Source organism: Myotis lucifugus, unplaced genomic scaffold (genome assembly GCF_000147115.1).
Source record: "Myotis lucifugus unplaced genomic scaffold, Myoluc2.0 scaffold_311, whole genome shotgun sequence".
Classification (NCBI taxonomy): Eukaryota; Metazoa; Chordata; class Mammalia; order Chiroptera; family Vespertilionidae; genus Myotis; species Myotis lucifugus.
Genome location: NW_005871359.1, coordinates 864,141 through 880,486, shown reverse-complemented (window position 1 = coordinate 880,486; position 16,346 = coordinate 864,141). Strand labels below are relative to the sequence as shown.

Here is a 16,346-nt window from a genome sequence, read left to right as displayed (position 1 = left end):
CCAGAGACCCCTCCTCTTCTTCAGCAGCTGAGCTGGGCTGGGCAGGTGAGAATGAGATGCTGTGTGAAGGCTCCCCAGCACCTGAGGAATCCAAAAGCACCACCTGGACCTTTGCTTGTTGGGTCTCCATCCCTCATCAGCCTGGGTTGGAGTAGAGAGGAGGGCCACACTTGGGCAGGCCCTCCCAGCCTAGCACTGTGCTATGGAAGGGAATTGGGGAGGGATCTCCAGACAGGGCTTAGCCTTCCCCAGGGCACATCAATGCTACCCACCTCCCTGTCAAATGATATTCCCTGCCAGTGATGGCTGCAGCCCATGCTGCCACAGCTGCACTGGGTCCCACCTGTGGTGTACACGTGTCCCTGGGGCTCATGCCTCTGTGGGACAGCTGTGTGCTAAAATGTCTCACACCTCCTAGAGCAGGGGTGGGGAACCTTTTTTCTGCCAAGGGCCATTTGGGTATTTATAACATCATTCAAAATTACCAACTTAGCCCAGCTGGTGTTGCTCAGTGGTTGAGCATCAACCTATAAACCAGGAGGTCAGGGTTCGATTCCCGGTCAGGGTCCGTGCCTGGGTTGTAGGCCATCCCCAGTAGGGGATGTGCAGGAGGCAGCTGATCAATGTTTCTCTCTTATCATTGATATTTCTATCTCTCTCTCCCTCTCCCTCTCCCTCTCTCTGAAATCAATAAAAACATATTTTTTAAAAAAATTAACTTAAAAATTAGCCTGCTGTATTTGGTCAGACATTTAATTAACTCACCCTTAATGCCTTGGCAGGGCCAAACCAAATGATTTTGTGGGCCTTATAAGACCCTTGGGCCTGACGTTCCCCACCTCTGTCCTAGAGGATGTGAGGCCTGTGGGTGGCCTGGCCAATGTGTGCTGAGAGCTACCATGTCTCTAGATCCAGTACCTCACATCTGTGCAGAAACACCTGGGGATCTTCAGCTGCAGCCATGCTTGAAGTATCAGCCTGGGAATTTGAGGGGACCACAACTCACCCACCTGTACACACATGCACCCAGTGGGTCATGCTCAATCCCTGTGGGCTCATGGGCTCGATTCAAGCTAGAATCAGGCTCCTGGGCCAGCCTGCATTCAGCAAACACTGAGCACCTGTGACAGTGAACTAACAATACACTGATCGATGCTGCCAGGAGAAACAGCTGGGCTGGGCAGGTGGCCTGGGCCAGGTGGCCTGGGGGCTTCAGGGGCTGGGAGGGTCTCAACAGCAGAGTAGATTGGGTGACGTATACCACCGTCCCCCTTCCATGGGTGCTGTGCCCAGGCAGGGCAAAGAGGTGACTCTTGCCAAAGTCCTAAGCACAGATGAGTAGCTATGGGAAGCCAGCGGTCCCCAGGCACCCCCCCTCCCAGACAGGTCAAGGTCACCCCTCCATTAAATTCTCAGTGACTGGGAAGCTGTCCAGACTCGGCCCATGGACTTTACCCCCATGCATGGGGAGAGTTGGAAGATGAGGTCTCTCAATTGCTGTGTGTGTGTGTGCAGGTACCTCCCAGACCCAGGGTGCAAGGCCAGGCCCCTAGACAGAGCTGGACTAGACACCCCTGGCCCTGCAGTTGGCAGGGAGGGCTGCCTGGAGGGGGAGACAGTGGGAAGTTCTTTAAGGGGTGAGGAAGTATAAGAGGGTCCATCTTGTATACAGGAAAGAGGCCTGTGGGCTTTGGGCACTGCCAGAGTTGGGAAGGTCAAGAAACCAGGCTGGAGTTTCAAGTCAGCCCAGAGGAACCTGAACTTCACCCCATGGTCAAGGGGCCTCTGGGGAAGGCCAGAAGATCATGTTACCCAGGCTTAGAGATAGGACCCAGCTGGCACAAGGCCAAGGGGCTGCATGGAAAAGGGATGAGGGTTTCAATCCCCCCCCCCCCCAACCCAGGAAGGAATTAGGTGGGCACTGCACACTCGTTTCCAGCAGCCATAGTACTACATGGGTGAGAGCCTGTTTGAAGGTAGTAGCAGAGACCTAATTCCCACCTTGCAGCCCCCTCCGAGGTCCATCCCCCCTTTATACCTCCCCCGAATCCAGCACAGCCTCCAGGCTGCTCAGAACCTTCCCAGCCCCAGGCTCCTTACTGCTGCTCAGCCCCAGGCCTGAGCTATTCTCCTTGTCAGGAACTTCTCACTAACTGGCTCCATCCCCACTTAATCTTGGGCCACCTCCCTCTGACCCCGCCCATGTGAGTAGCCCCTCCCATCCCGCCCTCAGCTACCCACAGGGTGTCCTGGCTATAAGGAAGGATCTCAGAGCAGGAATCACAGAGGCCTTCAAGGGACCCCAACCCAAGGCTGTAGCCGCCTGCCCTGAGATGATCCCCACCCAGACTGTCAAGTTTCACACTTGGACACGTGTTTAAAATGTGTCTGTGGCCCAGCTGGCATGGCTCAGTGGTTGAGCATGGACCTATGAACCAGGAGGTCATGGTTCGATTCCTGGTCAGGGCACCTGCCCAGGTTGCAGGCTCCATCCCCAGAGTGGGGTGTGCAGGAGGCAGGGGATCCATGATTCTCATCATTGATGTTTCTCTCTCCCTCTCTGAAATCAATAAAAATAATTTTTTTAAAAATAATAAAAATGTGTCCTAGCCGGTCTGGCTCAGTGGATATAGTGTCAGCCTGCAGACTGAAGGATCCTGGGTTTGATTCTGGTTAAGGGCACATGCCGGGTTGCCAGCTCCTCCCAGCTCCTTCCTCGTGGGGGGGCATTCAGGAGGCAGCCAATTCTCATCATTGAAGTTTCTCTCTCTCTCCCTCTCCCTTCCTCTCTGAAATGTTGGTCTGTGGACTGAAGGGTCCGAGATTTGATTCTGGTCAAGGGGACATGCCAGGGTTGCGAGCTCAATCCCCAGTAGGGGGTGTGCAGCAGGAGGCAGCCAACCAATGATTCTCTCTCATCATTGATGTTTCTCTCTCTTCCTCTCCTTTCCTCTCTGAAATCAATAAAAATATATTTTAAAAAAAATAAAAGATAAGCCCTAACGGGTTTGGCTCAGTGGATAGAGCATTAGCCTGCGGACTGAAGGGTCCCAGGTTTGATTCCGGTCAAGGGCATGTACCTTGGTTGCAGGTACATCCCCAGCAGGGGGTGTGCAGGAGGCAGCTGATCATGTTTCTCTCTCATCGATGTTTCTAACTATCTCCCTTCCTCTCTGTAAAAAAGCAATAAAATATATTTTAAAAATATAATAATAATAATAATAATAATAATAATAATAATGTGTCTGTGGCCCCCGAGTGAAAATTCAAATCCAAGGACACTGAAGGGAACTGCACCCAAGTAGTGAGATTGGTTTCTCCTTGGGGCGCGCACGGAATGTGGGATGAAGAAAGCAGAAAAGCAGAACAGAGCAGGCAAACGAATTTCCTCAGAATAAAAGTGCCAGTCCCGGATCTCCAGGGCGCGAGCGTCGTGATCTGGCCTTAATAGAGGGAAACTGCGCTGGGCGACGGGACGGCCCCTGAGGATCGCCCTGAGTCCGGTGACGGTATCGAAGGGGCAGGGCCGCTGCAAGGGGGTGGGGCCTCGGAGGCTCCCCTGGAGCACCCGGGTGGCCGGGGCTGCGACAGGACCTGGGCGCAGCTGGGGGCGACCTTTGCGCGGGGCGGGGCGGGGCCGGGCCGAGTCCCTGGCAACCTCCCGCCGAGACGCGCCACCACGGAGGAGCGGAGCGCCCTGGAGGTCAAGCGGGGCCGAGCGGGGTCCCGGCACCGCAGCTATGGACATCCCGCCGCTGGCGGGCAAGATCGCGGCTCTGTCGCTCGGCGCCCTCCCTGTGTCCTACGCGCTCAACCACGTCTCGGCGTTCTCGCAGTGCGTGCGGGGGGCCGCGGGACGCGGGCCGCGCTGGGGGGTGCGAAGGGGCCGGGAGAGGATGCAACATCGGTTGGCCGGGCTCTCGGCGTGAGCCTTGAGCCCCTAGCCGTTCGGGCCGGGGCGTGGGTTAGAACTTCCAACCCGAAGTCCTCTTTCCCTGGCCCAGAGGCTGTGTGCTGGGGGTGGGGGCGCCCTGGGACGTTTGGGGCCCGAAGAGAAGGAACCTTCAGAAACAGAGCCAATCCCGCCCCCCTCTACCCCCCCACACACAGGGCAGGGTTTTGGAAACCATTTCCCTGGTTTTCCCAGGGATATGCCCAGCATAGGTTCCAAAGTCGCCAAGGGTCAAAGTATTGCCCCAGATAAGGCCCTGGTGACCTGGCTCTTGCCACACAGGTTCCGCTGCACCTCCCCTAGCAGGTTGCCCCTCCTGTTTAAGGCCTGGGACTTTCTTTTGTTCAGGGCTGACCTACCCCGCCTCTAGCCTCAGTTTCCCCATACATGCCTCAAACTTCCCTGTGCCTGTCTCCTAACCTTAGACTCTGGTCCTGTGGACCCAGCCGCTGGGTACCAGGCATCAGCAAAGCCCCTCACACTCCTAAACCCAGCTCCACCCAAGAATGGAGTAGAGGGAGTCTTGACTAGGAGGTTAGCTCCTTGGGTACAAATTGCTGGCTCCACCCCCCTGGACCTGAAGTGTTCCAGGTTGCCTCTAAAAGCCTCAGTTTCTTCACTGTGTAATGAACATAATCCTAGATCTCATCCCATAGAGTGAAGGATTATGAATTGTGTTCAAAGACTCTGGTGTGGTCCCATCTGATTACTCTCATTATCATTGTTAGTCAGATGGGGCAGAAATGGGATCCTAGCTGTTAGAGGAGTTCCAGAGAAGGTAGAATCGAGGAGAGAGTGGGGGAGGAGGGGAGGATGTGTGACCTTGGATAGATCCATCCTCTCTAGGCCTTGCCAGGTTTTGGGGGGCTGCCCAGAGACCTGGCTTCTATTGTCTGTGCACCTGGTTGACCTGTTTTATCGGGTCAATGGGAACAGATCAGGGTAGAGGTGGGGTGGACTTTAGCCGGGAGGAGTCAGGAGCTTCTCACAGTGACAGCACTAGAGACCATCTGGCAGGGGTGGGCGCTGGGTCTAGCCACAGAGCTCAGTGTTGTTGAATGACTGACTGAGCAATTGAGTCAAACATATCAGCAAGTGATGGATAAATCATATAGTCAGAAAGGGTTGACAGGTGCCCCCTCTGTACCTGGGATAGAGCGTCGGCTTGCGGACTGAAAGGTCCCAGGTTCGATTCCGGTCAAGGGCATGTACCTGGGTTGCCGGCACATTCCCAGTGGGGGGTGTGCAGGAGGCAGCTGATCAATGTTTCTCTCTCATTGATGTTTCTAACTCTCTATCTCTCTCCCTTCAAACATATCAGCAAGTGATGGATAAATCATATAGTCAGAAAGGGTTGACAGGTGCCCCCTCTGTACCTGGCCCAACTTTGATAATAATCTTTTCTGAGGAGTTGGAGAAGGCTTCCTGGAAGAGGAACAATGTAGATGGACCACGAAGGATGGGTAGAAATTGGCCAAGTGGAAAAGAAACTTCTGGAAGGAGTTTCCAGGAGATGGAAGCAGCTGGGGAAAGAGCCTGGTGATGGGAGAGGGCAGTTTAAGGAAAGGCATTTCTGAATGGACAGACACATGCTTCAGCCTCATCACCTGGAGCCTCCTGGAGTCTGCTCTCGCCCTCACCAGGAGGGGGTTGGGTCTCAACCCTGGCTCTGGCCTCTCTGACTTCGTTTTCCTCTTCACAGTCCCCTTGGGGTGGCCTTGATGAGTGCCCTGATCCTCGGTCAGCTCTTTGTGGCTATCTATAGCTTGTCCCGCGGGGAGATCCACTACGACCCACACTACGCTGGTGAGTTAGTGGGAAGGTCCTAGGGAAGAGAACTGTGTGAGCAACGGCTTCTCCATCACACGGGGGGTCCTTGAAGGGCCTCCTTCATCAGGGTGGGGGCCCTTGAAGGGCTCCCATCGGACTGGAGATCTTCAGGCTGGAAAACTGTTGATAGTGGGACCTCAGAGGCCCTCCTATTCAGACTTGGGGCTCCTGAGAGTGCGAACTGTCTTCCCATCACTCTGGAGTCTCCTGAAGGCAAAGGCAGGGACTGTGCATCTCCCAGGTTGGGAATCCCAAAGGCAGGGACTGTGCCCCCCCTTGAGGGAGGGTGGTAGTTCATGTGACCTGTGGAGTGGGAACTGGGAGCAGTTGGGCACCGAGTCATAGGTTGGATCTGGGTCCCCGCTGCAGCATCAGGCCCCACCCATTCCCAGGTCTGCCCTGAACACTCTCCCTGCAGTGTTTGCAGTATTTGCCTTCACCTCGGTGGTGGACCTCCTTATCGCTCTCCAGGAAGATGGCTACATGGTGGGCTTCGTGGAGTTCTACACCAAGGAGGTACGTAGGGGTTGGTCTAGGATGCCCCCTGCCTGGCTGTGTGTCTGATCCCTGTACCTGCTTCCACAGGGTGAGCCATACCTGCGCACTGCACACGGAGTCTTCATCTGCTACTGGAATGGCATCGTTCACTACCTCCTTTACCTGGCCATGGCTGGTGCCATCCGCAGAAGGTGCGAGGGGTGGGTGGAGTGCACCTGGGCCCTGGAAAGCAGGTCAAGTCCTCAGGTGGGGTCTCAGACTGGGGTGGAGCCAGAAGTAGGGAAATCAGGAGGCCTCTTTACGGCTCCAGCCAGGTGTGACTGGGAGAAGGTTCTGGGGAATGTCACAGGTGACTGGTGGTTGGCTCTCTTCTCTTACTACTGTGCACCTGGGCAGCCACTTCTGTCCTTGACAGAAAGTCTGACTGTTCATCCTCTCATTCAACTTCCTGTTGTCCCTTTCATCCTGAGAAAAACTGGAAGGACCAAAGCTGGGGAGCCCAGGGTGCACTCTGGGCCCTGGCTAGTGTTCTGAGACTGGGGATGGATATCTATCTATGGTCATCCCTTCATTCCCCACCCAGAAAGAGGTACCGGAACCTTGGACTGTATTGGCTCGGGTCCTTCGTCATGAGCATCCTGGTGTTTCTCCCAGGAAACATCCTTGGTAAGTACTTGGCTTTGAGGAATCCTACCTCCCTGAGCTGGGTCACTGCCCTGCACCTAGAAGCCACCACGAGGTCCTCCATCCCCTCCCAAGGTCTGAAGAGGCCCCACATGCCTGTTCATGCATGGTCTAAGCCAGAAACCTGCCTGTCTCTCCCATTTCTTCTTGGAGGGGTGTTTCCAGGGGGAGCCAAGAACAGCTAAAGTGTAAGAGCTGTGTCCGGAAGGTAAATTGAGGTAGGCCAGTCTGAGGAGCATGGACATCATCTTGTGGGCATTGAAGAACCACATGTGTTAAATCTTGAGCAAGTAGAAAAAGAAAAAGCTGAGCAAGTATGGCATTTGTGAATTATGACTTCCATCCAGGGGCTCTGGTGTGGCCCACTTAAAGGGCCCAGCCAGGCCTAGGAGATCCTTACTGAGTATTCCTCATCTCTCCTACCATGATAGGGAAATACAGCTCAGAGATCAGGCCAGCCTTCTTCCTCACCATCCCATATGTGCTGGTCCCATTCTGGGCTGGTGTGAGGGTCTTCAACCAGGCCCAGCCACCAACCTGCTGCACCCCCAACATGGTAAGTACCGTTCCTCCAGGCAAGCCTGTGCCCACTTACCTCAGTCTCCCCATTTGAGTTGTTTCTGATCAAAAACATTATCTCCTTGGAAGGATCTCCTTGGTCATTAGAAAAGAAGGGATGAGCCTTTATGGAGTGCCTGTTGGATTGCTGGCTTCTCACCGTCTATCTCTCATGGGGCAGGTGCAGGAGGAGCAAAGAAAGGGTCTCCTGCAGCGCCCGGCTGACCTGGCTCTCGTCATATACCTCATCCTTGCTGGGTTCTTCACCCTCTTCCGGGGCCTTGTGAGTCTGGCTGGTCTACCCCTCTCCTGCCTTCAGCCTCCCTCCCTGGCCTTCCCTTTCCACATATGTTTACTCACTGCAAAAGGGTCACTGCTCTCCCATCTGATCATCAGGGAAGTTCTTCATTGAGTCTGACCTGAGTGCTTCACCACTAAGCCCCATTCCCTGTAGCCTTCTCCCCAGCTCCAAGATCTGTGGCTTCTCAGCCAGAGGATAGAACCAAGGCTGGGAGAGGGTAGAGCGAGGGGTGTGAGCCCTGCCTGGGAGGATGGGGAAAGCTTTTGGTGGGAGGGATATTTGAGGTGGGTTGTTGGTTGTCTGTTGGCCACAGGTGGTGCTCGACTGCCCCACAGATGCCTGCTTTGTCTATATTTATCAGTACGAACCATACCTACGGGACCCTGTGGCCTACCCAAAGGTGCAGGTGAGAGGGCAGGTGGGAGGAAAGGACCAGGTGTAGGGGTCCACTGGGCTTCTTTGAAGCGGTGCCTAAAACACAAGTCCAACTGGCAGAAGCTCAAATGGAATTATTGTCCTATAAAAAAAGTATAGATACAGTCTCAGGTATGGCTGGATCCAGGAGCTCAAGGAGAGCTCTGGCTCTGGGCTCTGCTTTCTTTGCATGGGCTCCCCTCCCAGGTGGTCCCTGTGTGGAATGGCAGAGAGAGCCTTGGGCAGCGCCAGGCTTCCTTCTGACCTACTTAGCTACCCCAGAGGAATGTGAGCCTTTATCTCCCCAGAGCTTAAGCACAAGTCTCAGGCAGGCTCTGACTGGCTAAGTTTGAATCACATCCCCATCTTGTAGCTGATCATTGTGGACAGAAGTGAAGTGAGGGGCAGTGGGAAGGGTGGGGACCCCCAAAGGAAATAAAGGTGCAGGTTGCACAGGGTAGGATGTGCAGAGAGCCTCCATCCTGGGTGGGGTCTGAGACTGGCCAGAGCCTCCCTGTGGTTCCCGCCTGAGGGGTCTCAGGAGACCCATCGGGGGCATCTGCTCATCATATCTGCTCATCACAGATGCTGGTGTATATGTTCTATGCATTGCCCTTCTATGGCCTGGCTGCCTATGCCCTTATCTTCCCTGGCTGTTCCTGGCTACCTGATTGGGCCTTGGTGTTTGCTGGAGCCATTGGCCAGGTGAGGCGGGGCTGGGGTGTTGGGGGTCAGGTGCATAAGAAAGAAAGTTTCTGCCTACCCATCAATTTCTTTTGTGCTCTCCCTGGGCAGGGTGATGCTGGGACCCTGAGAGGCCCCAGCCCCAGCCCCAGCTCAGCACCCCAGGATTCCTTAGTCTGGAGGAGAAAGAGCCAGACACAGACCATCCCCAACCCCATGGGGTCAGAACTGAAGAGAGGGAGAGGGAGAGGCTGAGAGGGATTACAGAGGGGACAGATTTCTTAAAAGAGGGGGCATAGGAACTGGGTTTAGACATATGGGTATGAGAGCTCCAGGCAGGGAAGGACATTCCAGGAATGGGAACAGCATAAGGAAAGGCACAGAGGGGCACGGTGATTTAGCAGAGCCATAACAAGGGTAAAAGCAGAGGCTAGAGAAATTGGCAGCTAGATGCTGAGGGCTTTGAACTCTGACCTGGGGGGCTTCCGTGTAGAAAGATGGAGAACAGTGGGAGGTATTTGAGCAGTGGAGGACCGTCAGAGCTAGGGGTCTATTTCTGGGTTCCTGATGGGGTATGATAAAGGCTGGGCCCAGGTCAGAGCAGTGGGAACCAGGAGGACATCAATGGTATAATCAACAGAATTCGTGTCAAGGGCAGCTGTCTGGGTTGAGGAAGAGCTGGACAGAGAGATAGGGTGTAGGGTCCAGCAGACACCGTGGACATGGTTCTGGTTAGGCAGCTGGGGAGAAGCTCACAGACTGATGTACAGGACAGACAGGACCCGCAGGGACAGGGATATTTAGAGACAAACAGGGACTGGAAAGAGGAGACAGGCAGCTCAGCAGAGCCAGCAAGATGGGGCCAGGGACCGCTGGGCTCCCCAGGGTGGAATGTTGTTGATGCTGGGACTGGTTCTCTCCCAGCCCCTCACATCTATCCTCCCTGTGTGGCCATCAGGCGCAGTTCTCACACATGGGTGCCTCCACGCACCTGCGCACACCCTTCACCTACCGGGTGCCGGAGGACGCCTGGGCCTGCTTCTTCGTGTGCAACATGCTGTATGCCCTGGGCCCGCACCTGCTGGCCTACCGCTGCCTGCTGAGGCCGGCCTTCTTCCAGCGCCTGCCAGCCAGCTCCCAAGTTCTCCACGAGAAGCAGCACTGAGGGGGCCTGTGGGACTCCCCAGGACTCCTTTAACACACCCAGCGGCCCTGCCCCAGAAGGATGGGTTGGGTTTTTTGGAGGCAGGAGGTACATCCATGGTGTCTTGGTTTCTGGCTCTGATGGTTTCAAGGCCAGCTGGTGGGATGGGAACCCAAAGGCTGGGTGTTCAGGCAGAGAGGGCCACAGCCACACTCAGCTGTCACTGCTCCCCAACCTCTGTGGGTTCTTCTACTCCCTTTGCCAAGTTTATCCATTACCCCCAGGGATCCTTTTGCTAAAAGCCCTTTTGACGCCTAAAATGTTGCTGCCTGAGTGTTTCAGGGGGCAGGGGTGAGGGACTGTCTTCAGACCCCACAAAGGCCCACCATCACTGCCAGTGTGACTGTCAGGGACAGAAGGTGCCAGACAGCAGAAGCCTGTCTCCGGTTGGTATGCACAGCTCCACTTTCCAGGTGGGGAAAACAGACTTGGAGAGGATCCGAACCTGCCTGGAGTCACAATCAGGACAAGAGTCCGAAGTCCTATTTCTGCTAATAAATTATAATGAATACTGTGGCATCGTTATTACGCACCTACTGTTCACCATTCCAAGTGCTAACCTCACATGCTACAATATGCTGGATCTCACCCCATATTCCAGATGGGGAAACTGAGCCTGCAGGAGACGAGGGTCCTGGTCTGCGGGCACACCTCCTGGATGCAGCTGAGCTAGGGACCAAGCCCTGGCCACTTCAACCACAAAGCCCATAGTCCTGCCTTTGCTGTCGGGTTGACTCATACTTTGGGGAAACAGCCTGGGGAGGCAGTCAGGGGCGTGGGGGAGGAGCTCATTGTTTCCAGGTTTGATTATTGAACCTGGATGAAAGACCAGGTTCAGGGGTGATCGGCCCAGAGTGCGGTCAGGGGCGTGATCAGACCCTCTTCAACCTACCAACATTTTCTAAGCATCTATTGTATGTCTAGCCATTGGATCGTCACCAAAGAATCGGTACTTCATTTCCCAGAGGTGGAAACGGGCTCAGAGAGACCAAGCTCTCTTCCAAGGCCCCACAGTGGGTGAGGGGCAGAGTTGGACTTGGATCTGTTGCTGCATGAGTGGGTCATTGTCGCGGGACCCCACCACGCAGTGAGCACCTTTTCAGTGCCAGAGCCCAGGACAACGAGATGGCCACTCGGTGACAAACGGGAAAACAGACCTGCAGACCAAGCTCCTTCCCCAGGCTACTCAGCTCCCTGCCCCTGCAGGGTATCTGAGGAGGAAGACTCCACCAGGCCCCTCGCCTCGGTTTTAAAGATGCTTAACCTGAGCCCCAGAGAGGCTCCTCCGCAGGCCCAGCCAACCAGCAAGAGCAGGGAACTCACTCTCCCGTGTTCCTCCCCCCACCCGCGCCCGGGGTTCCTTTCAGCGGAGCGCGCGCCTCCGCTTTCCCTTTAACAACCCCCCCAAACCCCGCCACCTTGTCCGCCTCCCTCCTCCCCTTGCAGGCAGTCGCCGGGATTGCGCTGCCCCTGAGACCTGCCTAGTCCTTCCTCTATGTGCCCGGAGCGCAGTCCTGGCGCGTAGGGTCCGCTCGGCGGGGGCCTACGGGCAGCATGGTGAGTGGGGCCGCGGCGCGGGTCCCCGTAGGTCCCTCTCTGGGATTCTAGCTCCGTGTCTACGTCCCTCCGTGTTTCTCTCTCCAGTCTCTCTCCCGCTCCGGTTCTCCCATCCCCTCGGTCTCTTAACCTGCTTCTCGAACTCTCTGCGTCTCCGTCTCTATCCCTCTCCGTCTCTCCCTACTTTTCTCTCCCTCTCGGAGTCTCTCTGTCTCTCGCTCTCCTAATGGCTCCCTCTTGTCTGTGTCTCTCTCCCTCTTGCTCGCTCTCCTCTCATCTTTTTCAGTCTCTGTCTCTCCCTCTGCATGTTTCTCTCCGACTTTTCTTCCTCTTCTTTCTCCCTTTTGCTCTCTCTCCTCTGCCTTCATCTCTCCCTGCTTTTCTCCCTGTGTCTCTTTCCCTTTTCTCGCTCTCTCTCCCCCTCTCCTTCTCCCTCCCTCTTTCTCTCCTTTTCTCCACGACTCCCCCGCATCCCTAACCCCCACCGCCCGGCCGGTTTGCTGCAGTCTCCTGGCGCACGGATAACCTTGCCGCTGCCGCTGCTCGGCTCCTCCCTCCTCTCGCCTCCTCTGCCCAGGTCGGAGCGAAGGGGGCGGGGCTCGGGGCCCCGGAGTTGAGGTTAGGGGATCGGGCGGGACTAAGAGAGGGTGCGTTCAGGCGGGTGGGCTTTGTGCAAGAGGGAGGGTGTGACGTCCCAGGAGAGGGAATGGGGAGGGAGGGCTTTGCCAGCCTTCCCGGGGGACTCCTCTGGGACCCTAGACGAGGAGGAGGCCTGGGCCCGTGAGAAGCGAGGGCTAGTCCTCCTAAAGGCAAAAGCCAGGAGGTTGGACTGAGTGTCCGATGCCCCCAGGTGTGGGCTCCGGCGGCCCTCGGTCCCTGCGCGCTCTGGGGAGTCTTGTTGCTCGTGGCCCCCGCAGGGGCGCAGCGCGGCAGGAAGAAGGTCGTGCACGTGCTGGGTAAGTCAGAGAGCGGTGGCCAGGTGTGACCGCCAGGGTGCATGGAGGAGGGAAAGGGGAGGGCACTGGGCGGTCCCGAAGGCCACGGTCCCCCCCCCCCAGCTCCTCCCCCTCCCAGTTCCCTCCCTGAGCCTCTCTACCCATCTGAGTTACCCCCACCCAAGTTTAATAACCACATCCCCTTCCAGGATCCCCCTCCCCAGGTTCCCTACCCCACCCCTAGGACTTCATCTGAACCCTCCTTGGTCACCCACAGAGGGCGAGTCGGGCTCGGTGGTGGTGCAGACAGCGCCCGGGCAGGTAGTCAGCCACCGGGGTGGCACCATCGTCTTGCCCTGCCGCTACCACTATGAGGCAACCGTCCACAGCCAAGAAGGTGTCCGTCTCAAGTGGACTAAAGTGGTGGAGCCGCTGGCCTTTACCGATGTCTTCGTGGCGCTGGGCCCCCAGCACCGGGCGTTTGGCAGCTACCGAGGGCGGGCCGAGCTGCAGGGTGATGGTCCAGGGGACGCCTCCTTGGTTCTCCGAAATGTCACGCTGCAAGACTACGGGCACTATGAGTGCGAGGTCACCAACGAACTAGAGGATGACACGGGCATGGTCAAGCTGGACCTGGAAGGTGACCAGCCTGAGGGCAGGATGAGAGGCATTTCTCAGGGAGGAGAGGGGAGGGAATTGCAAGGAAGAGAAACCAAATCCTTGGTCTGAAGGAATTTAGAGGCTTGGTGGGGTAGTTTGATTCACGGTGGTTATTGCTACCCAGGGACACTAACATCTAAAAGGGGGTTGCTGGTGGCATCTGGTGGGTAGAGGCCAGAGATACTGTGATATACACCACAAAGCACAGGACAGTCAGTCCCCCAGGGCAAAAAATGACCCAGTCCAAAATACCAATAGTGAGGATGTTGGGAAACCCTGGTGTAGGATTCAGGCACAGTAAGATCCAGGCACTCATACCATGTCAGGAGTCCCTCCCTCAGCTCTGATTCCCTGGGTGGGCTTTCCTCTTGCAAGTTTTCCCCGACGAAACTAAAAATTCGTGCCAGGCTTCCACCCTCCCAGCTTAGCAACTGATTTCCTAGAAGTCCCAGACGTGTCTCTCATTGGCCTCAGCTTCTGAGTCATGTGCCCAGCTGTGGCCAGAAGATGGGGATGCTCTGAATGGCTGACAGTGGAGCTTGGAGGTGGCATTTCTATCTGAAAAAATTCCCTTCCACCTGATTTGTCTTCTTCAGTCATTTACTAGAAGATGCTTGGAAAGATTTTGGGGCCTTCACTTGCCAACTTCCCAATAATAGTAAATAACACAACAATAGCAGCAATTCTCCTTTATGGGGCATTGTCTATGTGCCAGGCACTTGGCTGAAGAGCTCTCTGGAGTTTCTCATTTAATTTTCCCAAAACCCCTGAGGATGGTTCAACTAGCTCGGAGAGGTTAGACCTGTGCCAAGGGCACATGATAGTGAGCAGCAGAGCCAGGACTTAAACCCCAGTCTGCCAGGCTCCAGGTCTTCTCCCTGGTTGGTCCCTGTTTGCCTCCTCCCTGCACCTGCTGAGAGTGCCCAATCAACCCCCAAGGTCCGCCCTTCAAACACAGACAGACAGAACACTTGTGAGCTGAGTTGACTCCAAGTCTGACGAGTTATAACGACTGACGGTGGAAGGAAAACCAAGGGGTACTGACTGCCCTGGACAGTGCTGTGGATCAAAGGGAGCTTTTGCCCAGGGTCAACCTTTCAGGGGCTCCCAGTGTGGGGGGGCCAGCACTGGACATAGACATTCCCAGCTTTGTGGACTCAGGGCTTGATCAGAGGGAAGGTCCCAGTGCTGGGAGAATGTCAGAAGCACCTAAGACTGAATGGAGGAGGGTTGTGGGAGCTGGGTTTTGAAGGATGAATAGGAGTTCAGCAGGTGGAAAGAACATGAGCAAATGTCTCCAGCGGTGGAAAGCGGGTAGACACGATTAAGTATGTTAAGGAGGAGGGTCAAGTGAATCAAGCTTAAGGCAAAGGGAGCCAGGAGGAGTGTGAGCTGGAAAAAAGCATGGTCAGATCTGAGACCAGAGTGAGGGATGGACTGGAAGATCTAGGTTGAAGAGACACAGGGCCCCCCAGTGTCAGGTGGGTGGGGATGGTTGGGAGGGCCTGAGCTGACTCCCCTGTGTTTTCCCAGGCGTGGTCTTCCCTTACCACCCCCGTGGAGGCCGCTACAAGCTGACTTTCACTGAGGCGCAGCGCGCCTGCGCTGAACAGGATGGTATCCTGGCGTCGGCCGAGCAGCTGCACGCGGCCTGGCGCGACGGCTTGGACTGGTGCAACGCGGGCTGGCTGCGCGATGGCTCGGTTCAGTACCCAGTGAGCCAGCCCCGGGAGCCCTGCGGCGGCCTGCGCGGGGCCGGGGGCACCGGGGTTGGCGGAGGTGCCTCCGGGGGCGTGCGCAACTACGGCTACCGCCACAACGCGGAGGAACGCTACGACGCCTTCTGCTTTCACGTCCAACCTCCCCGGTGCGTAGGCCCCGCCCCTTGGAAGGCGCACTCTCCCCTCCCGCGGCAGGCCTCTTTCGGGACCCCCCCCCCCGGTCTCCCCTTCCCCCCCCCTCCCTTCTGGAACCCGACCAAGACATCCTTTTCCCTGGACCCCCCCTCGCGCAAACCCCGCTCAAGCCCAAGCAAGGGTCCCCGGCCGCAGGGGAGGGGATGCCCTTTTTTTTTTTTTTTTAAATGTTTTTATTGATTTCAGAGAGAAAGGGAGAGGGAGAGAGAGAGAGAGAAACATCAATGATGAGAGAGAATCATTGATCGGCTGCCTCCTGCACGCCTCCCACTGGGGATCGAGCCTGCAACCCGGGCATGCGCCCCTGACTGGAACTGAACCCGGGACCCGTCAGTCCACAGGCCGACGCTCTATCCACTGAGCCAAACCAGCTGGGGCGAGGGGATGCTCTTTAATCTTGAGGCTGGGGTCCTGGGTTGCAGGCGGTGGGGGGGTGGGTCCTGAATCCCTAAGAGACCAGGTCCCGGAACGGTCCAAACCACTCCCCCTCCTCCGCAGGGCGGGTCTTCTTCCTGAAGCCGCTGCGGCCCTTGCCCTTCTCTGGAGCAGCGCGCGCGTGCGCGGCGCGCGGAGCGGCGGTGGCCAAAGTGGGGCAGCTGTTCGCCGCGTGGAAGCTGCAACTGCTGGACCGGTGCACCGCAGGCTGGCTGGCCGACGGGAGCGCGCGCTACCCCATCGTGAACCCGCGCGCGCGCTGCGGTGGCCTCCGGCCTGGCGTGCGCAACCTCGGTTTCCCGGATCCCGGGCGCAGCCTCTTCGGCGTCTACTGCTACCGCGCGCCTGGCGCGCCCGACCCGGCACCTGGCGGCTGGGGCTGGGGCTGGGCGGGAGGCGGCGGCTGGGCCGGGGGCGCACGCGACCCCGCTGCCTGGACCCCGCTGCGCGTCTAGGCCCGGAGGGCACGGAGGGCTGGGGGAGGGGTCCTTGGGGGCTGGCCGAGTCCTCTGTTGTCCCCTGGACACGGACCACGCCCCCCTGTGGTGCCCTACTGGCTGACCAAGCTACTGTGGTCCTTGAACACTGACCACACCCCCAGAGACAAGTCTCCTGGAGTCCCTGGACACTGACCAAGCTCCCCTTTCTTGGACAGTGGATTTCTCCTCTTCCCCTGACTTTCTCCAGCAGACCAGGCACACTCCCTGATGCCTCCTGG

At 56.9% G+C, this 16,346-nt stretch overlaps 2 protein-coding genes across 2 annotated transcripts; both read left to right on the top strand.

Annotated features, from left to right (window-relative positions):
- The first annotated feature begins 3,698 nt into the window (after positions 1-3,698).
- TM6SF2 (transmembrane 6 superfamily member 2) lies at positions 3,699-10,641 on the top strand. Its single transcript, XM_006100404.3, has 10 exons — positions 3,699-3,835; positions 5,655-5,758; positions 6,201-6,298; positions 6,368-6,471; positions 6,864-6,946; positions 7,396-7,520; positions 7,704-7,805; positions 8,137-8,229; positions 8,823-8,942; positions 9,880-10,641. Exons 1-10 carry the CDS (start codon positions 3,741-3,743, stop codon positions 10,084-10,086), a joined length of 1,131 nt encoding a protein of 376 aa, XP_006100466.1. The 5' UTR covers positions 3,699-3,740; the 3' UTR covers positions 10,087-10,641.
- A 1,038-nt stretch (positions 10,642-11,679) lies between these two features.
- Positions 11,680-16,083, top strand: HAPLN4 (hyaluronan and proteoglycan link protein 4). Its single transcript, XM_023763998.1, is given in 6 exon segments — positions 11,680-11,709; positions 12,533-12,638; positions 12,895-13,257; positions 14,811-15,124; positions 15,126-15,144; positions 15,692-16,083. Coding segments are annotated over 6 exon segments (1,224 nt in total).
- Positions 16,084-16,346: the final 263 nt, after the last annotated feature.